General features: G+C 48.7%; 10 protein-coding genes across 10 annotated transcripts; 5 read left to right on the top strand and 5 right to left on the bottom strand.

Moving 5' to 3' along the window:
- The first annotated feature begins 92 nt into the window (after positions 1-92).
- BDV27DRAFT_129691 (proteasome regulatory particle lid subunit RPN5) lies at positions 93-2,123 on the top strand. The gene is made up of 5 exons (XM_032067258.1): positions 93-412; positions 467-523; positions 583-819; positions 874-1,362; positions 1,417-2,123. Exons 1-5 carry the CDS (start codon positions 329-331, stop codon positions 2,014-2,016), a joined length of 1,467 nt encoding a protein of 488 aa, XP_031926683.1. The 5' UTR covers positions 93-328; the 3' UTR covers positions 2,017-2,123.
- Positions 2,102-3,186, bottom strand: BDV27DRAFT_129690 (alpha/beta hydrolase). Its single transcript, XM_032067257.1, has one exon. The coding sequence runs from the start codon at positions 3,084-3,086 to the stop codon at positions 2,238-2,240; it is 849 nt and encodes a 282-aa protein (XP_031926682.1). The 5' UTR covers positions 3,087-3,186; the 3' UTR covers positions 2,102-2,237.
- A 657-nt stretch (positions 3,187-3,843) lies between these two features.
- Positions 3,844-4,867, top strand: BDV27DRAFT_5230 (uncharacterized protein). The gene is made up of 3 exons (XM_032076846.1): positions 3,844-4,038; positions 4,129-4,210; positions 4,356-4,867. Exons 2-3 carry the CDS (start codon positions 4,155-4,157, stop codon positions 4,651-4,653), a joined length of 354 nt encoding a protein of 117 aa, XP_031926681.1. The 5' UTR covers positions 3,844-4,038; positions 4,129-4,154; the 3' UTR covers positions 4,654-4,867.
- An 834-nt stretch (positions 4,868-5,701) lies between these two features.
- Positions 5,702-6,991, bottom strand: BDV27DRAFT_129683 (40S ribosomal protein eS27). Its single transcript, XM_032067256.1, has 3 exons — positions 6,880-6,991; positions 6,643-6,705; positions 5,702-6,564 (listed from the first exon to the last, which is right to left on the bottom strand). The coding sequence occupies exons 1-3, from the start codon at positions 6,880-6,882 to the stop codon at positions 6,382-6,384; spliced, it is 249 nt and encodes an 82-aa protein (XP_031926680.1). The 5' UTR covers positions 6,883-6,991; the 3' UTR covers positions 5,702-6,381.
- Positions 6,992-7,232: 241 nt separating this feature from the next.
- Positions 7,233-9,501, bottom strand: BDV27DRAFT_129680 (aminoalcoholphosphotransferase). Its single transcript, XM_032067255.1, has 7 exons — positions 9,078-9,501; positions 9,004-9,013; positions 8,789-8,946; positions 8,687-8,733; positions 8,533-8,628; positions 7,813-8,477; positions 7,233-7,758 (listed from the first exon to the last, which is right to left on the bottom strand). Exons 1-7 carry the CDS (start codon positions 9,215-9,217, stop codon positions 7,636-7,638), a joined length of 1,239 nt encoding a protein of 412 aa, XP_031926679.1. The 5' UTR covers positions 9,218-9,501; the 3' UTR covers positions 7,233-7,635.
- Positions 9,502-9,743: 242 nt separating this feature from the next.
- On the bottom strand, positions 9,744-12,036 carry BDV27DRAFT_129677 (NIPSNAP family protein). The gene is made up of 4 exons (XM_032067254.1): positions 11,624-12,036; positions 11,296-11,548; positions 10,867-11,163; positions 9,744-10,784 (listed from the first exon to the last, which is right to left on the bottom strand). The coding sequence occupies exons 2-4, from the start codon at positions 11,546-11,548 to the stop codon at positions 10,300-10,302; spliced, it is 1,035 nt and encodes a 344-aa protein (XP_031926678.1). The 5' UTR covers positions 11,624-12,036; the 3' UTR covers positions 9,744-10,299.
- A 560-nt stretch (positions 12,037-12,596) lies between these two features.
- Positions 12,597-13,874, top strand: BDV27DRAFT_129674 (pyridoxamine 5'-phosphate oxidase family protein). Its single transcript, XM_032067253.1, has 2 exons — positions 12,597-12,900; positions 12,976-13,874. The coding sequence occupies exons 1-2, from the start codon at positions 12,784-12,786 to the stop codon at positions 13,591-13,593; spliced, it is 735 nt and encodes a 244-aa protein (XP_031926677.1). The 5' UTR covers positions 12,597-12,783; the 3' UTR covers positions 13,594-13,874.
- A 316-nt stretch (positions 13,875-14,190) lies between these two features.
- BDV27DRAFT_158612 (lipoyl(octanoyl) transferase LIP2) lies at positions 14,191-15,021 on the top strand (the record flags this gene model as incomplete). Its single annotated transcript, XM_032072712.1, has 1 exon — positions 14,191-15,021. One exon carries the CDS (start codon positions 14,191-14,193, stop codon positions 15,019-15,021), a length of 831 nt encoding a protein of 276 aa, XP_031926676.1.
- On the bottom strand, positions 15,015-17,026 carry rho3 (Rho family GTPase RHO3). The gene is made up of 8 exons (XM_032067252.1): positions 16,478-17,026; positions 16,367-16,417; positions 16,291-16,308; positions 16,208-16,224; positions 16,135-16,149; positions 15,961-16,082; positions 15,703-15,904; positions 15,015-15,640 (listed from the first exon to the last, which is right to left on the bottom strand). Exons 1-8 carry the CDS (start codon positions 16,525-16,527, stop codon positions 15,522-15,524), a joined length of 594 nt encoding a protein of 197 aa, XP_031926675.1. The 5' UTR covers positions 16,528-17,026; the 3' UTR covers positions 15,015-15,521.
- A 708-nt stretch (positions 17,027-17,734) lies between these two features.
- BDV27DRAFT_129670 (putative COP9 signalosome subunit 2 (CsnB)) lies at positions 17,735-19,869 on the top strand. Its single transcript, XM_032067251.1, has 4 exons — positions 17,735-18,088; positions 18,146-18,304; positions 18,360-18,420; positions 18,476-19,869. The coding sequence occupies exons 1-4, from the start codon at positions 18,045-18,047 to the stop codon at positions 19,730-19,732; spliced, it is 1,521 nt and encodes a 506-aa protein (XP_031926674.1). The 5' UTR covers positions 17,735-18,044; the 3' UTR covers positions 19,733-19,869.
- The last annotated feature ends 537 nt before the right edge of the window (positions 19,870-20,406 follow it).

Genomic DNA, 20,406 nt, shown 5'->3' with positions numbered 1-20,406 from the left:
GGGGAGGAAGATGCCATAGAAAAGAGTAAACAAGGAAGACCAGGAACTTGAACCTCCTCAGTACTTCCCATGGTGATCTTGACCAGACTGATGCCTTAGTCACCAAGGCTAAAGTGTATATCACGTGACGTAGAGCTTCGGGCAGCTTGACTGGCAAGACGTCAAGCTCCATGTTCGTTCCCATCCTCAGCCCGTCACTCCGCCATCAGTTATCTCTTCTCACGAACTACCTCTCATCCCTCGGTTTCGGAACACTTAATCTATTCCGCTTGATACCCTCTATCATAAACTCCGAAACCGTCAAACTCAGGTCACAACATCCGTCATCATGGCTGACGGAGTATTGAAGGCGGAGAAGGACTTCTCCAAGGATGCTGACAAGCTGATTCCCGAGGCCGAGCAGATCGCCAAGGTTGGATTCGCTTTGTATAGCTGCGCTTGAGTGTGATACTGACATGACTGATAGACCGATGCTCAACGCGCGATTGACAGTCTGCTCGGATTGGAGAAGCAAGCGAGACAGGTATGACATATGGCCGGCCCTGTGTGATGCACTGCGATACTGACGGAGTTCTAAAACAGGCCTCTGATCTCCCAACTACATCCCGTCTTCTCGTCACGATTGTAACACTCAGCAAGAACTCCGGAGACTGGAACCTTCTCAACGACCAAGTCCTCCTCCTCTCCAAGAAGCATGGCCAGCTTAAGCAAGCCATTACAAAGATGGTGCAGGTGGTGATGGGATTTTTGGATGAAACACCCAATACGGATGTGAAGTTGTCTGTCATCCAGACCCTCCGGACTGTGACTGAGGGAAAGGTGTGTACCACGAGAGCCTCTTTCTGTCCAGCGTATAGCTAATACACCATACAGATCTTTGTCGAAGTCGAAAGAGCCCGCGTCACCCGCATCCTGTCAAACATCAAGAAATCCCAAGGCGATCTCAATGCCGCCGCTGACATCCTCTGCGAACTGCAAGTTGAGACATTCGGATCCATGACTAGAAGAGAGAAGACCGAATTTATCCTGGAGCAAGTGGCACTTTGCATAGAGCGTGGCGACTGGACACAAGCAACAATTTTGAGCCGCAAGATCAATAAGCGTTACTTCAACCGCAAGCCGAAGAAGAGCCCCGAGGAGATCGCGAAGCTCAAAAAGGAAGCCGAAGAGAGGGAGAAGACCCGTGGTCCGGATGAGCCCCCGATGGAAGTTGACGACGACGTAACGGATCTGAAGCTCCGCTACTATGAACAACAGATCATCCTTTCGAACCATGATTACAAGTATCTAGATGTGTGTAAACATTATCGGGAAGTGCTGGATACAGAGTCGGTAGAGAACAACCCAGAACAGCTGCGAGCAGTAAGTATTCTTGTATGACTTGATCTTGTGGGTTGTAAGCTAATGACCACATAGGTTCTTGCCCGGATTATCTACTACATCATCTTGTCTCCGTATGACAACGAACAGTCAGATCTGTTGCACCGCATCCAATCGGACTCTCGAATCTCCATGGTTCCCGTGGAAAACCGGCTCCTGAAGTTTTTCACCATTCACGAATTGATGCGCTGGCCGGCCATTGGACAGCAATTCGGCCCCCATTTGTGCAATACCGACGTCTTCAGCCCCAAGCCCAGCCAGTCCGCAGACGACCAACCATTCAAGCGGTGGCAGGATCTTCGCAAGCGAGTTATCGAACACAATGTCCGTGTCGTGGCCAAATATTACACGCGGATCCAGATGGGCCGGTTGACTCAGCTTTTGGATTTGACTGAAGAGGAGACGGAGAAGTATATCAGTGAATTGGTCACATCGAAGACGATCTATGCGAAGATCGATCGTCCCGCGCGACTGATCAACTTCGCGAAGCCGCGCGATGCTGATGATGTGTTGAACGAATGGAGTAGTGACATGAAGAGCCTCCTGGGGCTCTTGGAGCGCATCGATCACTTGATCACAAAGGAAGAGATGATGGCCCGTATCCTCCCCACCCGAGAGAAGGGTAAGGCTCGTTAAACGGGCAGGTTTAGAAAGTGGTCAGCGATTATGAATCGGCGCTGGTTTCTCGGCGTGTAAAATTACGAGACAGTATCTAGAAATGGATTAATGCTTTTGCATGCTATATACATGATGCTGCGCGGGCTATTGCCATCTCCCCAAGCTAATCGTATATCTTCAGATAGCCTCCATGGTGGCTATAGAGAAAAGTAAAAACATTCTAAATCTAGATCTATAATCTAAAAGGGCAAGTCCATATCATTCACATCCTCCTCCTCAGCATCCTTCTTGTTACCACCCTCCAACTGCTCCCTAATAAACCGCACTGCAGCATCCAAATACGGCCTCTGGCTAGGCAAGAAATGTCCACCAGGATGCCAAAAAACCTTACCCTCCTTCTCCGGATCCCCCGCACAAGCCTCAACCAACGCTCTACTCCTCGACTCCTCAACCACAGCATCCAACGACCCCAAAATATGCAAAATCGGCGTCTGCAATGCCGGACTCTCATAAAACCCCCGATACCGCGCCCCAGGCGACCGAAACCCACTATAACACAGCGCAAACTTAAAAGGCGGATGACTCAACCCCTCAAACGCCTTCGGAAACGGCACCCCCGACACAACAGCATCCGCCTCACCCTTCCCCTCCGACGCAACATTCGCATCCAAAAACCTCGCAAACGCCTCCTTCCGGCCAGGCTCGAGCAACGAAACCACCATGGCCGCCATGGCCGCGCCCTGCGAGAAGCCGATCACGCCGTCAAAGGGCCCTTCCTCGGACATTACTTTTGCGACGGCGGCCAGCCCGTCCTCGAGACCGAGGTATTCGGGCGGCGACGCGGTGTTGGAGCGCCGGAACCAGCCGTAGGCTTCGAGGGGCTCGGTGGGGGTTTCTTGGGAGGGCTCGTAGCCTGGAATGTCGGCGGGGTTGAGGCGTAGGGGGCCTGTGGGGTAGGTTGCTGTTACGTCGTGGAGAGGGAAGGCTTTTGTGAGGTGTTTGATTAGGGCGCGGCTTTTGGCGTGGAAGAGGGGGCCGGATTGGGTGTAGCCGTGTAGCATGAGGAGTTTGAGGGGTTGTTTGGACATTTTGACTTGTTTATTTGTGGCTTTCCTGTTCGTCTGTGTGTTTTTTGGAATTAGTTGAGAAGGGGGGTTCGGTTCGGAGGGGTTGATGGAGGAATAGCTGGGATAATGATTGATTGATATTGATGTGATCGGAGACTGAGTATGGCTTAGTTGAATTGCATTAAATTGTAAGAGCCGATAAGATAAGAAAGGCGGGAAAGGGTAGCATTATTTGTTCTTTTCCCTCTATGGTAAGTATAGAAACAGACCGACCTCACCAGTTTGACACTGCAGTACAAAATGTGGAACTCGCTTGGGGTCTCATCCTAGCTATGGTAACATTCTATAGCTGCCTGAGTAACGCATATATACATTTAGTATCTTTGATACCCTGTCTTAAAGGCGTGTACATGCATGTAAATGATCGTAGGTATACACCTACGTCAGAGTCATGCACTGCGGGAATATACAGCATAGGACCTGATGTGAACACATCCACCATACGATGTATACCACTCAGAGTTCATATTTGCGGGACGAATCAAGGCTGATCCATTACACTGCATTTTTAGGCCCCTGGAGAGATTAGCTTACCATATTAGAGGCTTAGCATTGCGAAACAATGAGACTGACAGTGCTGCTCAGAGTGTGTGCTTTTCCTTGGCAAGTTTCAGGCATTAATATAGGCTAATATGCGAAAGTGTATACTCAGAGAGGCACACTGTCAATAAGTAGTAACGTGTGGTTTCTGAACTACACGGCGTGATTGCCCTCGGCCCCAGGGCATGCATACATATTTTGTCCACCCGCCTTTTAGACATAAATCTCGAAACCCACAAAACAACATTCTATACCCCGTGCTTCTCGTAATTTTTAGTCCAACTTGCACTGTTTCGATTTCTATTTTCCTAAAGGACCAATTCAGGTACAAATCAGGCGATAAGATAAGGCCACCCAAGGTGGAGAAAAAGAAGTTTGAACCCCTCATTGAGTTTCATGAACATCAACAAAAGACATCCATTTATAAAAAAGTCTTAACATCGTCATTATCCATTCTTGCCAGATCAATAAAACCCAAAAACCACCAAAATGACCGACGCAAACACAATCCAGACCCTCGACACCCGCATGAGCGAGCTCCTGGCGTACGTCACATAACATAACTCATTTCTTTCCCTTTACATCTCATCTCATCTCAACCATATTTGTCAACCCAAAGAGATAAGCCAAAACCATGATAAGAAGAAGTAAATAAAAACAACAAAAACTAACCAAGAACATCTCAAACAGAGCCATCGAATCTCACCCGATGATGACAGGCAGCCCACCCCACCCAACAGGCTTCTATATCCATGACTTCATCCGCAACACTCACACCAAGCTGAGGAGCATTGACGCCCAGAAACTCCAAGCGGCAGACCCTGCCACCGTCAAAGAGTTCCAGGATATCCGGGGCCGCAACGTGCTCGCTGAGCAACTGATCGAGGGCAGCGGGCCGATGGCACAGATGATGCTCATGATGGGGGGAGGTCCGCTTGACTTTGGTGATGCGATTAAGCAGAAGGCTCAGGCAGTTAATGCTGTTTAAAACTTGTATATGTATTGGTTCTGGGATCATGGTATGTGTGTATGAGATAGGAATAGGTTTGGTATAAAAAACTAGGATTTTGGCTTGGTTATGGATGTGACTGTCTAGCCATGATTGACTCCGTTTCGGCGTTAATAGTGTGGGTGTGCAAAGAAGGGTTTAGAAGTTTTGAATATGCCTTTTGGCTACGTAAGAGACGCTTTATCTTTTTGTACTTTTCGCTCCCTTCTTAAATATGTTAAAGGTTCTTTGGTAATAAACTAGGATACAATGATATTAACAGTTATGACACTATATACACAATCAATATAGGTCTTATAGTGCCAAGAATACTATGATATACCGGCATACAAAGCTAACTTGACGAGGGAAACTTCATTTTTCCAAGTAGGCCATACAAAAGCTAAGAGACAAAGTAGAAAGGAAAACGAACACCGACAGCGATGGTGATGACAACACTGACCCCATTGCTCAAAGCTACCTCTACCAGTAACCAAAATAGTCCTCCTCAGTCTACTCCCGTGACCAAGAAGTTGGCCTTAAATTAAGGCTTCACCAGACACCCAATTAACGTTCAGGACTTGCACCACATGGGCGAGAACCTGTTGATTTTGCTTGCTACGTCTGGATTAGTTCAGTATTAGTGTGAACGGGACGGTAGGAGATACTAAACTAGTCGGTGCTCTCTTACTGGATACCAGGTTATAGGCGAATGTCGAAAGGAATTTAGAATTGAACTACCAGTGCAGGCATATTGCATATTCAAGGTTCTTCAACCGAAGGAGACTGAAACCCGGGATTGAAGATAGAGGGAGTGAAAGGAAGTCCGTATCTAATTACAAGGATATTTTTTTTGGACTCCACTGTGGAGCAGCCGTCTATCTATGCTACGGAGCATAAAGAGGCCTAGGACGAATGTGGCCTAAATAGTACTCCACCATCGAAAGGAATATATACCATGTCGGCAGTGGCTGGTTCGTCTACTCTACAGTGGGACTTGGTATCTACGGGGATCTCTACGGGGGTATTACAAGGGCTATCCACGGAATAATCTGGAACATGAATACAATTGCATAGCATCGAGGGATGTACACGGCTTGAACGTCCTGGTCAGATAGGCTAGCCTACAACAGGACCGTATTTCTACATCCTGCCAAAACCAAGCGCCATCTGCCTGACTGGATCCAAGTTTCACCCGTAGTCACATCCGCCGTCCTAGCAATGCCAGTAACCAGCTATTCATCTTCGTCATAGGGGAGGATCCACACTCAATCCCCATGACATCCGAATACGTGAATCAACCGGCAACGCTCATGCAGATATGCCCAATGGTGGGATCCACCCGTCATATCCTTCCATGACGGGAGAGGTGTCGGGAGAAGATGATGTCGTACGGATCCCACAGCATAAACAAGAATAAAAGCAAACAACGTTTCGATAGTAGTCAAAAAAGAGGCAAAGGTTGATATAGTATGGACCGATCATTGCCAGATATCCGGAACTCCCTCCATGTACGCTTTTTGGTGGAAACTTGGTATAGAAATGGCTGCGCCTGCTTGGGTACTTCTCATTTCCCTTCGAACCTTTGTATTTTTTGAGGGGTTTTCTCGCAAGGGGGCGAGGACTCCATCTTCTATCTGAGTGTTGCTCAAAAAAAAGATTAGATTAATCCATCGAAAAACGCCACATGTCTTTCATCATCGCTCCAGCCTGGTTGCGTCGTGACATCTACTTTCTGCGGAAAGAGCAGCCCTCAGTGAGACGGGCCTTGCCACCGGTGGGCTGGCAGAGGACGGTCGAGCAGCCGGCGCAGACGACGACGGTCTGGGCGTGGGAGAAAACGGTGGTGATGGTGAAGCAGCCGGGGCACTTGACGTCCATGAAGAAGGAACGGGGAGCAGGCACAAGTTGCTATAATGTCGGGGAAGTACCAGTCAGCCATCCAACCCACCAACTCTGTATGTTCCCAGAATTGGTGTCTTATCATACCTTGAGCTTGTGCTTGCGGGCCTCGGCCTGAGGCGTAGGGTTGAGAAGGTCGACCGCGAGAACCTGTCGGGGGAGAAAATTTCTTGTTAGCAGCGTGGACTTGGATGATTTCGATAGGGGCGGACTTCGGGAGGCGACGGCGATGGCGAGCACAAGATGAAGAGTCGCACTCTTTATCTTTGCTTATGTCGAAGGATATCCGCGAGGTAATGGGTGGACAAAACGGGCAGAACCTACCATCTTGACGAGACTAAAAGTCGATCAGCGATAAAAGTTGAATGGTGCGCTGATGGAGATGGCCTGCTTGAAGGGTGAGGAACGAAGAAGGTGGTCTCGTGGAGAGGGCAAACTCTGAAGGGAATTCACTGCTCCCGTTCAACCCACTGGCCCTTTCTGGGAAAATAGGGCTCAAGCCCTCGCTAACACTACTCCTTTCAGGAATCTTGGCGTGTCCGGCAGCTTTACCCCGTACCGTTTCGAATCTCCTCCAATCAGCGGCCGCATTTCTGCTTACCTCACGAGGTCCCAAAGGTCCTTTCCGGAATGGACTCTTCCAGAGCAATCGCATTATCGCCATCGTCATTCCTCTCCCTTCTATCTCCACGTACTGTACTGTACGGTTCCTCTCGTCCCATGGATCCTTGACCCGATCTGGCAACCAGACAGTCGACATTTTTCCCCAAGATAACGTTACAACATTAAGGTAGTATTTTCTATCAACTAAACTAATAAAGCATTTAGACATCACATGTGACACAAAGGTTTCCAGCCCATATGCATCTCAGGATGAATGGCCCGGCATTTTTGGTCTTTTTTTATACAGCTTGACGCCAAATCGCAGAAGGCCAACCCAATGCTCCAATGCTTTGACCCGAAACATGAATCCAGCAAACTAAAATCAGAACCAAGAAACTCTCACACCTGTTTATGACATACCCACCATGGAATTCTTCGCATAGTTGACATGCAATTGAAATCTTGACACTCTATCTCTCAGCTCATCTTCTTCTCAACTGCATCAACTTGACCATTCGCGGTTTGCTTTTCAACATAGGGGTGCTTAATAGTGAGGCACCAGATGTCGATGTAGTCACATATCGTGGTGATAATGTCAAACTGTTGTCTGATGAGTATCGAGCAAAGAAACATGTGGGGGCATGGGGAACTTACGATGAAGCTTCCATAAACACCAATTGCCAGACCGAGGCACGTGTACATGAATGCAATCTGACCATCACCGCCGCCAAGTGCGCTGCGCCACAGACCGAATGCAGGCCCAGCGCTGTCAAGTACAGCAAGTGCAAGGGGGCAGAGAAGCACGTTAAAGTAAGGGAAACTGGCCTTGACCAGGTGTGCAGTGATCATCCTTCCCACCGCGTATGCGTTGACCAGACCCACGTAAAGGGCAAATGGGACCATGTGGTTCTCCAAGATAGTCGGTTGCAGATAGAGATAAGCCGGCACGAACACCCACACCGCAACAAGGGGAAGGAGACCAAAGAGCGGTGCAATGGGGTCCTGCCCACGCTCTCTCCGAATTTGCATGACATGCACAATACTCGATCCAGTCGCGAAGAAGAGCACAATCGCGCCGTAGACCAGATACCACTGCGTAAAAGGCATGTCATACAGCTGTTCCGGGATGGCATCCAACTTGGGAACACCGACAGTCTCCAGCATTGACTGATGCCAGAAGCTACCGCCTCCCATGTAAGCCGTGAGGCCGAAGACGAGGCAAAGCGTCAGAACACCTTCCACGGGACCAGAGATAATGCCGAGAGTAAGCACTTGGGTGTAGTACTCATCCCAGGTCTGAACATAGAATGTCATGGTTGCTGTTTCACGTTAGTCTCTTTTGAAAACTGTCTCCCGGCAAGGAATTCAACGTACATCCCCAAAGAGTCACAACAGTAGCCCATGACTGGCCAAAATTCATGGCCGCACAGAAGATCAACACTCCCAAAGCAGTGTTACACGCATCGACGCCTATATGTTGAAAGATGAATTAGCGCCAGTTTGCCATAGAAGGGTAGGTTTGCCTCACTGTGGTCGAACAGCTCGCCCAGAGGACCGCTTTGCTTAGTTCTCCGTCTGTTATGGCAGGATTAGCGTCGTATAACTATCAACAAATGAGTAGAGGCCGTACGCTTGAATACCGTCTACTCCATCAAAGGTCTGGTACAAGAACAATCCCACGGCGCAGCTGGCATAAACCCAAGACGGACAGTCTTGGTCTAGAGTAGGGTTGTACCATAGTATCGTGAGGAAGTTGATTACCACAAAGAAGAAGCCAGTTAAGGTGATCTACCAGTTTTCAGTTATTTCCTGTTCTTGCCATGAGTCGGAGAATTAAAGACTTACGGCGTTAGGACTAAGGCAAGCAGGCTGTTAGCCAGGCCGGATACCGGTTGGAATGAAGAAGCGTCACTACTCACGCCATGCTCATGGGGAAACACTTGATCACGACATTGTTATAGAATGGTTTCAGGACATATCGGCTTATCAGCGAATGGTCGACTCCCGCATAGCGGTATTCCCGCAATTTGGGCAGTTGATGCTGCCGGATGTACACCATGTTGCGTTGGTCTTGTTCTCCAGGGAGAGACTCTTCTTGTCCGTCTGGCTACGAAGAGTACGGTGGGAAGACTTTGGTTTTTTCGCTTGGGGCCTTGGGGCTTTACAAAGATAGCGGTGAAATTAAGGACAGTAAGGCAATGTGTCACTCCGAAAGGGGGTAGGACAGGACTAGAGACAAGGGAAGATCTGGGACTAGTTGTTGGGCTGTCGAAAAGACTTAAAAGGCAGATAAGGAAGCCAAAGAGAAAAGGAAGAAGCGAAATACGAGCGAGACGAAAGAAAAACAGGATACGCGCAGCTCTTGTTGATTGATGTTCCCTTTTAGTACTAAATTTTTAGTAGGTATTAATTACTTTTTTTTTTCTGCCGGTCAAAAATCGCTGTTTAGCAGAAATGCCGCGCGGGGAGTCGCAAAACAACCCGAGCGTCGAAACTACGAGAGTCATAATTGAAGTTGGTGGAGAAATTCTGCCGGCTTCGGCAACACACGTGTGTCCTTTCATTCGCTGGATGTATTTTTGTTGGGAGGACCGGGTCATCTCCCAAGACCGCTGTGCATCCCACAGGGCATGGTCACTTTCGTGATCGTCGTCCATCATTTGCAGAGAAAAGAGGGGTAGGGAAAGCATGTTAGTAGCAACCCGAGGCAACATATGAAGTCCATCGGGCAAGAAGTAATGTGACACATGGAAACTTGGGGCAAAGACTGGCGGAACAAATGTTCTCAAATCAATTTCTAGATACAAAGATAAACGAAATGACGATAATGCTAGTGCGGGTTAGATACACTAAGAGTCCTATGGCTGCTTTAGTTGAAATTCGATAGTGGATAGTGGAGCGACCAAGCTTTCCGTACTCCGTAAATAATGCCCGAAACTTGGAGCAACCGTTACATTCGTCCCCCAGAGATCGGCGGACTCTGTTCTCCAAACCATGCAGTGTATTTGCGCCCCAGTGATCTCGGTCCATCCACAACCTTGATGCTTGGTTTCCTTCGGCAGAGTATTTGCCGTGCACTGGGCGCTCCCCGAGGACCTTACCTGTCATCGCAAATCGACTGGACTATGGGGTGCAATGCACTTAGCCAACAGGGCTCCATGGCATAGGAATCAGAATCCGGCTCTGCATGCTTTGGATGAGAGGGACAGTCTTGTGCACCGTCTCTGCCCATCCTTCGATACCCCATGACTGCTCCCGGCAAATCTTGCGTTCTTCGAGGTTCGCAAATTGCCAGAGGTGGTGCACAGTGTTCAAGTCGCCAATCTGAACAAACCAGGCACCGACTCCCTCCATGACTTCGCGCCGGGCCCTGAGGCCCGTTCGCCAGTGCGATTCCCACTCCAAGAGGTTACCGGGGTGAAGTGTGTAGGATCGGAGTTCGAAAAGGCCGCCCAGTCGTCGGGGTGGGGTCGTTGGCCAGAACGAGAATTCCTGCATCAGTGACGTCTTCTTGCTCTTGATCAAGCTCTTCAGCTTGCGGTCAAATTCAGGAAATTCCGGATGGCGGGAGATGTTGTGGAGGGACGCATGATAGCCCTCGTACCGTTGGTATTCCCAGATATGGACTGCAGAACTAGTATTAGCGTTCCGAATCCACAGACAAGGCATGTAAGGGGTCAGGAAAGGGTCAAGCTTGATTGGAGATACCAAAAGTGTCATTGTCCCCCACTTGCGTCCGCCAGCTTCCCACCAGATTCACCTTGTTTTCCTCAGTGCCGGCCATGCGGGGATACCACTGCCCTACCAGATCAACATATTCGTCTACTCTATCGGGCTTGACCTCGTGGAAGACGATCGAGTGGACGTATTTGCCGCGAGCAAGGACTTGGGAGAACGACCGTTCGATATCCTTGTCGAGTTGCTGGCCTTCCTTCGTTCCGTAGATAAGCGAAGACAACGGACCGCGCTTAGGTAATTGATTGACTTCTAGCTGATGTTCCTCTCCTAGAATACGGTGGGTAGAAAGTGAGCCCAATGCCTTATTATCAAGAACTTGGGCAGCGTCAAAGACAGCAGGGCTATAGTTACTGCTCGCATTGCTCGCACCCGGAGCAGTGGGAGCGGTAGCGTACTCACGGAAGCGATCACGGGACACAGGGGATGATGAGGCAGAGGCAGAAGCAGAGGCATCGACAGACTGACTCTCTTGCTGTTCTTTCTTTTTGCGAGCTACCTCCAAATTCTCGCGGAACTCCTTCTGACGCGCAGCAAATTCCTCGGCTGAGGTGGGGGTGATGTCACGAATGGAGGGAGCGCGGTAGGCAGTAGCAGAGGAGCTCAAAGGCCGGACCAGTGAGGACACCGGTCGGAAAATGCGTGGTGCGAGCATGCTTGTTTCTCGTATACAGAATAAATGCTGTGCAGACAAATAGAAATGCTGAGACAAATGCTTCTAGCAGAACAGAAAAAAAAAAAAAAAAAGAAACTTTCGAAAGCAGGACAACCACAACAGTTGTTTAGCAGCGAACCGAGTTGACAACAGCGATACGACGAGTCGACACAGCTATGAAGAGAACACAAGAGGGGATTTAAGAGAGGGGAAGAATGGGGAAGCACAGACGAAAGACAGGGGTAAGGTTGCTGTCGACACGCGATGGCTTGCCGAACGGTTAAAAAGGGAGGTGTTGCAGGAGTTAGACTCGAATCAAATGAGAGCAGTTAGTTGTTCGTCAGCGATGATCAGGCGGAGAAGAGTAAATCCAGACGATGGCTGCCGGATACTGCCCACGGATCGTGACAGGTTGCAGAGTTAGTAAATTAAGTGACACACGGATAGCAGAAGATGGAAGAGCTGATAGGGTGGGAGGTGGAAGAAGGTCGAAAGCGAAAAGCTGGGGAAAGCAGCTTGAGTGCGGGGAAGGAGTCTTGACTCTGGCAGTCACGACACCCAATACTACTAACTACTACTAGTAACTACATACATACCTAGTTAGTAGTACAGCCACAGTTGCGGATTGGGCTGCTTAGAGGAGCAACGTCACCAATTGCAGTCCATGTTTAGAAACGTATGATCCAGTTCGCAATCGAACAATAACTCTGACATTATCGGTTCGCCCATACGCAACGGGAATGCTCTGTAATTTGCTATGTTGTCCCCGATCTACAATGTGGATTGCTCCATAACTTAGGTTATTATGACGAAAACGACCTTTATCCTGCTCCACGTCTATTGATTTCAAACATATCGGGGGCAAACTACTTTGTAAGCCACTTTGGATCTGCAGGAGTATGTCTACTCGAGGTAAGGGAATAATTACTAGTACTGAGTATTATTACTACTAATTACTCCGCTGCCCATAAAAGAGCTCAATACCCGATGACGTCGAAGGGAAAGCAGCAACCGCCAAATGGTCCGAGCTCGATCCGAACCAAAGCGGACTAGTGTTTCCGGCTCAATGCGGTTACGACCGTCGAATCCCCGCCACAGCTTCATGGGAACAACGCTCGCTTTTCCCTCCCTTTAGCGGCTCAGCCTGTATCGACAGCTAGGATCGACGATCGGAACTTCTGTGTGAACATTGTACAACGTTATAAAACTAGTGTCGTATACGCTGTGCTGACGCTATGACGGATACTGTGAACCCTCCCCTCTCATATGAGGCATCAGCCTCGACAACTCATCCGCATGTGGCAACCACGCTGCCCCAAGAGGTCATTGCATGCTTGAAGAATTCACGATTTGTAGGTTTTTGCTCTACAAATTGATTTATTTTGATCTTTGGTTATCCTATGGAGACAACGACTTACTCTCGCTAGCTTCATCTGGCAACATGTGACGGCCTGACCCCTCATGTCTCTCTCATGTCCTATACCTACCTGCCCTCGACACCTTACGACCAGTACCCCACGATTATCATGACCACAAATCCTTCCTCTCGCAAGACCAACCATCTTTTGACCAATCCGCGAGTTTCCCTGCTTGTCCACGATTGGGTGTCACACCGTCCGCCCACCCGTGCACCCAACCCCGGAGGTCAGCGCGACGGATCCCCGCCTCCGGCTGCGACCCGTTCGTCCTTGGCCAGCCTTCTGTTAAATCTAAACACAAGTGCATTATCAAGTATCTCTACCACCATCGCCGGTTCGGCTCGTGTCCTGGAACCTGGTTCTGAGGAGGAAGCTTGGTGCAAAGAGCAGCATCTGGAGAACAACACTTTCGAAGAAGAAATGGGACTCTTTGGCCAGCAGCAGCAGCAGCAACCCGGCCAACGGAGGCCCAGTATCTCCATCGATGATGACGTCCGGGTGGTCACCGTCCGGGTACGTGAGGGTCGAATTGCAGACTGGAAAGGAGGCGTACGGGACTGGCAGGTTGTCCTGGAAGGTGAAGGTCAACCCGCGCCGCTGGTCAATGGGACCTTGGAGTCGCAATAGCTGTAGTTTTTCATGTCGCGATGAGTCCACTTTCCCTCGGCAATACAAACATGAAATCTTATCGAGTGGCTAACAATTTGATGCATTATAATTGACATGTATTGAAGCCTTTCTTTTCCCGCATGTGTACAATATGACAATATCACTGCGATACCTCAGGCGATAGCTCTGGCATTCTGCCAGTCGGGGATCTATATAGCCAGAGTTACGATCATGACTGGGCCATTTAAACGCTACAGACTTCGTAAGGCACAGTACAGGGATCAAAAGAGACACCAAAAAAAAAAAAAAAAGTACCTATCAAACACAAACCACTACTGGTCATAAAGTAATAAAAAACAAAATTCACTCAAACCTCGTACTAAAACTGATCATCAATAATTATCGACATCATCGATCACATGATCACACCCCAATACTACATACTCCACATCCATCAATACAATCAGACCTACCAGTAATACCCATCAACCTCCAATTACAACAACACCACCGCCACGACTCCAAGCTAGCCAACAAGCCCTCAATCGCACGCACCCAGACAATGCACTCATAGACAAACACACCACACCAACCAAAAAATAAACAACCACCAAAATGCGTCTCGCCCACCTCCACATCCCAGACATAACATCCTTCACACGAGTCTCCAATCTCCAACAAACCCTCACCACGCGCCTCCTCGCCCACAAAAAGCTCATTCCCAAAGACACCCTCCCAAGCACAAACCCCATCCAACCTCCGGACCCAACCATCATAACCTTCACCCCGAATCCCGTCTACACAACGGGCCGCCGCGACCTCCCTCCTTCCAACACAAGCCCCACAGCACACCTCTCGCTACCCCCGGCGCTCGAGCCGATCCGCTCGCTCCTCACCTCCGCCAATGGCGCAGAGTACCAACCCACGCTCCGCGGCGGGCAGACGACCTACCATGGCCCCGGGCAGATGGTAGCGTATACGATCCTCGACTTGCGGCGATTGGGACTCACGCCAAGATGCCATATCCGGGTACTGGAGAATAGTGTTGTGGATGTGTTGCGCGGGTATGGGGTCCGTGGGCTGATTACGGAGGATCCGGGGGTGTGGGTGCCGCCGGTGAGTGGGGAGGGAGTACCGAAGAAGGTCACGGCGGTGGGGGTGCATCTGCGGCGGAACATTAGTAGTTATGGGATTGGGTTTAATGTGACGGAGGAGCCTATGTGGTGGTTTAAGCAGATTGTGGCGTGCGGGCTTGAGGGGAGGGAGGCGACAAGTTTGGAAGGGCAGGGGGTGTCTGGGGTTGAGATTGGGGAGGTTGCGGAGCGGTTTGTGAGTGCGTTTGTGGAGAGGGTGAATCAGGATTTTGCTTGTGGTGAAGGTGCGAAAGGGGAGAAGATTGAGGATGTGTATAGGATTACGGAGGAAGATGTGCTTGGAGTGGATTAGAAGCGTTGTTTGTACAGATAGAGCTTCTGAGCTGTGTAGCTTATGCTATCCGGCTGGAAACCAAAAATTAGAGTCATCAATTGGTAGATAGTACACATCCGCATGTCTAGCAATAGCAATAAACAGACCCGGTTCTCCCTGTCTTCTGTTTTGACCCAAGAACATGATACCAGGTAATAGAAAGATCCAGTTGAGTAGCATGATTGCTAGAGTCCATTCCAAGCTGGGTCAGTTCGTGTTTTTCCAGAACATTAAGCGTACATAATTAGAAAAGGGGATGCAGAAAAGTATATATAAAGAAGAGAAGAATGCAATAGCCACACATATAGGCTGAAGAGCTGGCATGGTAATAAAGAAGATCAGTCGCGGTAGGCTTGGGACTTTCAAAGCTCGTATTGGACAGTCCTAAGTGGCGCAACGGAAAAGAAGCAAATCAAAGGGTATACGGACAAACGATTGAAACCGTCAAAAGAAGCTAGGAGCAGCAACGGGCGAACCCTTTACAGGATGACACAGCCTTCCTTGGACCCGTTCGATCCTTGGGCTTTCACTTCAAGGGCGACCTTGGCCGCTTCGTAGAAAGTCTCCATAATGCCGCGATTCTGAACGGCAGAGCATTCTGTCATTGGATGGTTAATAAGACACCCTCTACCAAAACCGCAGGGCATCAACGGCACTTACCCAGGTACTTCACAGCACCGATTTCCTTTGCTTTCGCTAGGCCTTGCTCGTACGTAATAGCATTGGGGTTAGGGTTCTCAAATTCGTCTTTTCGCAAGTCACACTTGAGCGCTGTGAGGACCATCTTCACACCGGGGCAGTTCTCTGAAATCTCGTCGACCCATTTGCTTGCGACGTTCTCGAATGAATCCGGGCTGTCAACCTGCATTCGAGTATTTAGTTGTTATCCACCGATATTGGGGCACAAGGGTTCCTTACACTAAAACAGAGCATAATCACATGTGTGTCCTCATACGATAACGCACGCAATCGGTCAAATTCCTCCTGGCCGGCGGTATCCCAGAGCGATAATTCCATGTGTACATTGTCGACAAAGATATCTAGAAAGGTATGAATATACGTATTGGACATGGAAGGGGTGGAAGCGATTACCGTGGACATAATTTTCTGGAGGGATCAAGGTTAGCAAGCGCGAAGTATTAGTTAGGAAGGGGCTAGTACGCACCAAAAACAGTCGGCTCACTAAGTAGAAGTCGCGAAGTCAATATCGCAAAGCGTATAACCACGTGAAAAGAGTGTGTATCTTACTATACTGTTGGGAAAAACCTATGCAGCAAGGATTAGCGGACATCATGAGGAGAAAAGGACGGGATACGATTATTACCCTCTTGTGAACACGTTCAAGGCCGAAGTCTTGCCACAAGCACCGTCGCCTCTAATTCAGTAGTTAGATCCCTGTCCTCCGGGTGGTAGAAAAGTCGCAGATTTTACTAACAGCAGCACCATCTTCCGGCGGACAACCGTCTGACGTCCGCACAAACCCATCGTGAGAGGATAGTATTCAAGAATTTGGTACGGTATGCGCGAGGGCTAGCGATAAGGGGTGTGGAAGGGATGCGGTCAATTCGGTCTGGGGTCGGCACAGACGTATATATCTAGAATATATAAGAGAATGTGGGACAAAGAATAATTTTTGCACTTCAGTGATAAGCAAATGAGGAGTTTGTGGCACTGGTGGTGAGGGAAGCAAAGCCACCGGTCATGGGCCGTGCAGACGATGTCATCGGACCTTGAAAGGGTCAGCGAATGAGACGATCCTCATCTGCCAAGGACTCAGGTCTAATTTCGCCTCGCCAAGTGCCTGAACCTCAAAAAATTGCTCGGTACTCATAAGACATTCCACACGCTGGACATCAAAACTGCGTCGCATTCTTCTTCTTGGTTGAATCTTGGTGGTTGTAGTATCCGCATGTGCTCCATTTATGGGGGTTTTGTCCTCTGGTACCTACTTGGACAAGCTTCAAACTAAAGAATGGCATTGTCTCACTCATTTGACCTTTTCTTTACCTTTTTTTTTTTTTTTTTCTTCGCTACAATGCATATATATCCCAATGCTTAGAACTACATGATTTGTATAGCATTTATGTATTCACATTATAATAGGACAGAAACGAAGAGGTTAAACTTTCATCACAATTGCTTTCTAGACTTCTTCGATGCCGTCATCAAGACTGCAATGCGCTCAATTGATACCGCGTCCCCACTGTCTTAACCTGAGGTTATAAATTTAGAAAACATAGCCTACCACCATGATAACACTCAACGATGAATGAATTACAGCCTAGCCGATGGACTACATGCAATCCTTCTATGTTACAATTATTTTGTTAAGGCAGTGACACAACACTTGTTCACATTTCCTCATCGTATTTCAACGATTATATACAGATATTTTCAGCCTGTAAATATTCTATAGTATACTACACTGTAACGAGGGCTGTACTTTACATCGCTGGTCTATTTTTGGGATTTTGTGACCGACGATACTTCTCTGTCGCGTGCGATATCTAGTGACGCGGCATAGATATATGTTACTTCCATATACGGGTCACCGTACATTGTGCGACATCGAGTCTCATGTTCCATGTGGATGTTTGGCCAGTTCAGACGAAAACATAAGTAATAGCTTATAGGTTAACTATCAACCCGGTCGATATAATCACAGCAATGAGGCACTGCAAACAAGTTCCAGATCAATTCCTGATCAAGAAAGATTGAAAAATACGGTCGGACCCATCGACCATGGACTAAGCCAGCCGTAGCGCGGGGAACGTAAGAAGGGAAGGTGGTTGATGGTCCCGACCTCCGATAGGCTGCCAACAAGCTCCATTTGTCTCTCTTCTCAACCTCCATTATCTACCTCAACAACAAACAACAACTGAACGAATTTTACGTGTATCCTTACGAAATCCCTTGACCTTCACCGATATTCATATCCATACTACCGATAGACAAGAAATACCCGAGACCACGAAAAGAGAACCTCACAAAGCTACCCCAAAATGTCTGACGATGATGACTTCATGCAAGATTCTGGCGACGAAGAGTGCGTATCTCCCGCCTGATACAATAGCCCTGGGAACGTGCGGTTGACTCCTGCTAGTTATGACTTTGAGTACGAAGATGCAGACGACGACGAGTCGGGAGACATCGGGATCGAGAATAAATACTACAACGCCAAACAAATGAAGATAGATAACCCGGAGGAAGCGATCGACGAGTTCCTGGAGGTACCGGCCCTGGAGCAAGAGAAAGGCGATTGGTAACTAGAAACTGCACTTTTCGGGTTGGCTGGGCAGGCCGCTGATGATATCAAGGGGTTTTAAAGGTCTCAAGCAAGCCATAAAGCTGGAATTCAAACTCGGACGATACAGCGATGTAGGTCTTTCTTTGGTGCCCTCCATGCACCTGGATGCCTTGCTGACTGCTCTAGGCGGTTGAGCACTACAGAGAACTTCTTACCTACGTCAAGTCGGCCGTCACACGAAACTATTCCGAAAAGTCTATCAACAACATGCTGGATTACATTGAGAAAGGCTCGGATGACGACAAGGCCTACCAGTGCATGGAAGAGTTTTATTCGTTGACACTACATTCGTTCCAGAACACAAATAACGAGCGTCTGTGGCTGAAGACTAATATTAAACTGGCCCGCCTATGGCTAGAACGCAAGGAGTACGGTCAACTGAGCAAGAAGGTGCGGGAGTTGCATCGGGCATGCCAACGGGAAGATGGGTCGGATGATCCCAGCAAAGGAACATATCTCCTGGAATTATACGCACTGGAAATTCAAATGTACGCCGAGACGAAGAACAATAAGCGACTCAAGGCCCTGTATCAGCGCGCTCTCCGTGTGCGGTCGGCGGTGCCACATCCTAAGATCATGGGAATTATCCGGGAATGTGGAGGGAAGATGCACATGAGCGAGGAAAACTGGGAAGAAGCGCAGAGCGATTTCTTTGAGTCGTTCCGGAACTACGACGAGGCTGGTTCGATGCAACGTATCCAGGTTCTTAAGTATCTGGTGCTGACCACCATGCTGATGAAATCCGACATCAACCCGTTCTATTCGCAAGAGACCAAGCCCTACAAGAGCGACCCCCGCATTTCGGCCATGACCGATTTAGTCGATGCCTTCCAGCGCGACGATATCCACGCATATGAAGCGGTCCTGAGCAAGAACCCTGATGTCCTGGCGGATCCCTTCATCGCAGAGAACATCGACGAGGTCAGCCGAAACATGCGGACCAAGGCAGTCCTCAAGCTGATCGCACCCTACACGCGGTTTACGCTGGCGTTCATCTCCAAGCACATTAAAATCTCCATCCAAGAGGTACAGGACATTTTGAGTTTCCTGATCCTGGACAAGAAGTTGAACGCCAAAATTGACCAAGAAAATGGAACGGTCGTCGTGGAAAGCGCTAGTGACGTGGATCGACTGCGATCCCTTGAAGAGTGGAACGCATCGCTTCGGACCCTTTGGCGGGCCACCTTAAATGATGGGGAAGGGTTCAGAACGGACGAAACGTCTCAACTCCACGGGTTGAGAGGCGGACCCCTCTTCCAATCGGGATTTGGTGATGAAGCAACACCTGCATTGGGTTTACGTACTGGGCGCCGATTACGGGGTGGATGGAAGGGTAAAGGCTCTGGACACGGGCCCAAGGTTACAGGTGCAGGCGGATATTAGGTATGCGTGTGTGTGGTGTAGTAGTAGTAGTAGTAGTAGTGGTAGCAGTAGCAATAGCAGCAGCAGTAGTAGTGAGTGGCTGTGGAAAAGAAGCAGACCAGCAGACACAATCCCAGTTTGCTGCCGAGTTTAATAATGAAAAGAAATATACAAAACAATCATCGGCCGATAGAAAACAATGAATGAATGAATGAACAAACCAATCCACAAACAGCCACCATCAAACTAACTGACACTACAATAATCAATCAATCATGCATACAGACTCCATACATGCACTTACTTGCCAACAAAAAAAGCCAGCAAAAGCAAAATAGAAAGAAATAAAAAAATAAAAAAAAAAAGGCAAACCAGGACACGCAAAAGAAAAGTAAAAAGAAAATTCTGCAAGATGCATACGCTAAAAAGACAATAAGTCAGGAGGACCCAGTTTCATCGCTCATCAACCCTTTATCACCATCCATAGCTCTGCAGGCTACGTCTGCGTCGCGGTTCAACGATAGGACCAAAACACCGTAGGGGAAAGCAGTTGACGGTCCCATGGTCCACCTAACGGGAGGGGGATCCACAGAGACGACATCCGCTGTGGGGACCCGGATTCCACCTTTCGCTTGGGGTTGAAATACTTGGTAAGTGTAGTAGCGTTTGAATGCAGAGAGAGAAAAGAAAAGAAA

This window comes from Aspergillus caelatus, assembly GCF_009193585.1.
Source record: "Aspergillus caelatus strain CBS 763.97 unplaced genomic scaffold BDV27scaffold_109, whole genome shotgun sequence".
Lineage (NCBI taxonomy): Eukaryota > Fungi > Ascomycota > Eurotiomycetes > Eurotiales > Aspergillaceae > Aspergillus > Aspergillus caelatus.
Note: the sequence above shows the minus strand (reverse complement) of the source record. Positions and strands in the feature narration are given on the sequence as shown.

Coding starts and splice junctions, on each gene's coding strand:
- BDV27DRAFT_129691 (XM_032067258.1), top strand. CDS start 329: ATGGCTGACGGAGTATTGAAGGCGGAGAAGGACTTCTCCAAGGATGCT. Junction 413..466: donor AGGCCGAGCAGATCGCCAAG/GTTGGATTCGCT, acceptor CATGACTGATAG/ACCGATGCTCAACGCGCGAT. Junction 1,363..1,416: donor ACCCAGAACAGCTGCGAGCA/GTAAGTATTCTT, acceptor ATGACCACATAG/GTTCTTGCCCGGATTATCTA.
- BDV27DRAFT_129690 (XM_032067257.1), bottom strand. CDS start 3,086: ATGTCCAAACAACCCCTCAAACTCCTCATGCTACACGGCTACACCCAA.
- BDV27DRAFT_5230 (XM_032076846.1), top strand. CDS start 4,155: ATGACCGACGCAAACACAATCCAGACCCTCGACACCCGCATGAGCGAG. Junction 4,211..4,355: donor CGCATGAGCGAGCTCCTGGC/GTACGTCACATA, acceptor CATCTCAAACAG/AGCCATCGAATCTCACCCGA.
- BDV27DRAFT_129683 (XM_032067256.1), bottom strand. Junction 6,565..6,642: donor CCCGCAAGCACAAGCTCAAG/GTATGATAAGAC, acceptor CCGACATTATAG/CAACTTGTGCCTGCTCCCCG.
- BDV27DRAFT_129680 (XM_032067255.1), bottom strand. CDS start 9,217: ATGGTGTACATCCGGCAGCATCAACTGCCCAAATTGCGGGAATACCGC. Junction 8,734..8,788: donor GGAGTAGACGGTATTCAAGC/GTACGGCCTCTA, acceptor CTGCCATAACAG/ACGGAGAACTAAGCAAAGCG. Junction 8,629..8,686: donor GGGCGAGCTGTTCGACCACA/GTGAGGCAAACC, acceptor TTCAACATATAG/GCGTCGATGCGTGTAACACT.
- BDV27DRAFT_129677 (XM_032067254.1), bottom strand. CDS start 11,548: ATGCTCGCACCACGCATTTTCCGACCGGTGTCCTCACTGGTCCGGCCT. Junction 11,164..11,295: donor TGTGTCCCGTGATCGCTTCC/GTGAGTACGCTA, acceptor ACCGTATTCTAG/GAGAGGAACATCAGCTAGAA. Junction 10,785..10,866: donor GGGGGACAATGACACTTTTG/GTATCTCCAATC, acceptor CTAGTTCTGCAG/TCCATATCTGGGAATACCAA.
- BDV27DRAFT_129674 (XM_032067253.1), top strand. CDS start 12,784: ATGACGGATACTGTGAACCCTCCCCTCTCATATGAGGCATCAGCCTCG. Junction 12,901..12,975: donor GCTTGAAGAATTCACGATTT/GTAGGTTTTTGC, acceptor TACTCTCGCTAG/CTTCATCTGGCAACATGTGA.
- rho3 (XM_032067252.1), bottom strand. CDS start 16,527: ATGGGTTTGTGCGGACGTCAGACGGTTGTCCGCCGGAAGATGGTGCTG. Junction 15,905..15,960: donor TGATTATGCTCTGTTTTAGT/GTAAGGAACCCT, acceptor ACTCGAATGCAG/GTTGACAGCCCGGATTCATT. Junction 15,641..15,702: donor CGGTGCTGTGAAGTACCTGG/GTAAGTGCCGTT, acceptor ATCCAATGACAG/AATGCTCTGCCGTTCAGAAT.
- BDV27DRAFT_129670 (XM_032067251.1), top strand. CDS start 18,045: ATGTCTGACGATGATGACTTCATGCAAGATTCTGGCGACGAAGA. Junction 18,089..18,145: donor CAAGATTCTGGCGACGAAGA/GTGCGTATCTCC, acceptor GACTCCTGCTAG/TTATGACTTTGAGTACGAAG. Junction 18,305..18,359: donor GAGCAAGAGAAAGGCGATTG/GTAACTAGAAAC, acceptor GATGATATCAAG/GGGTTTTAAAGGTCTCAAGC.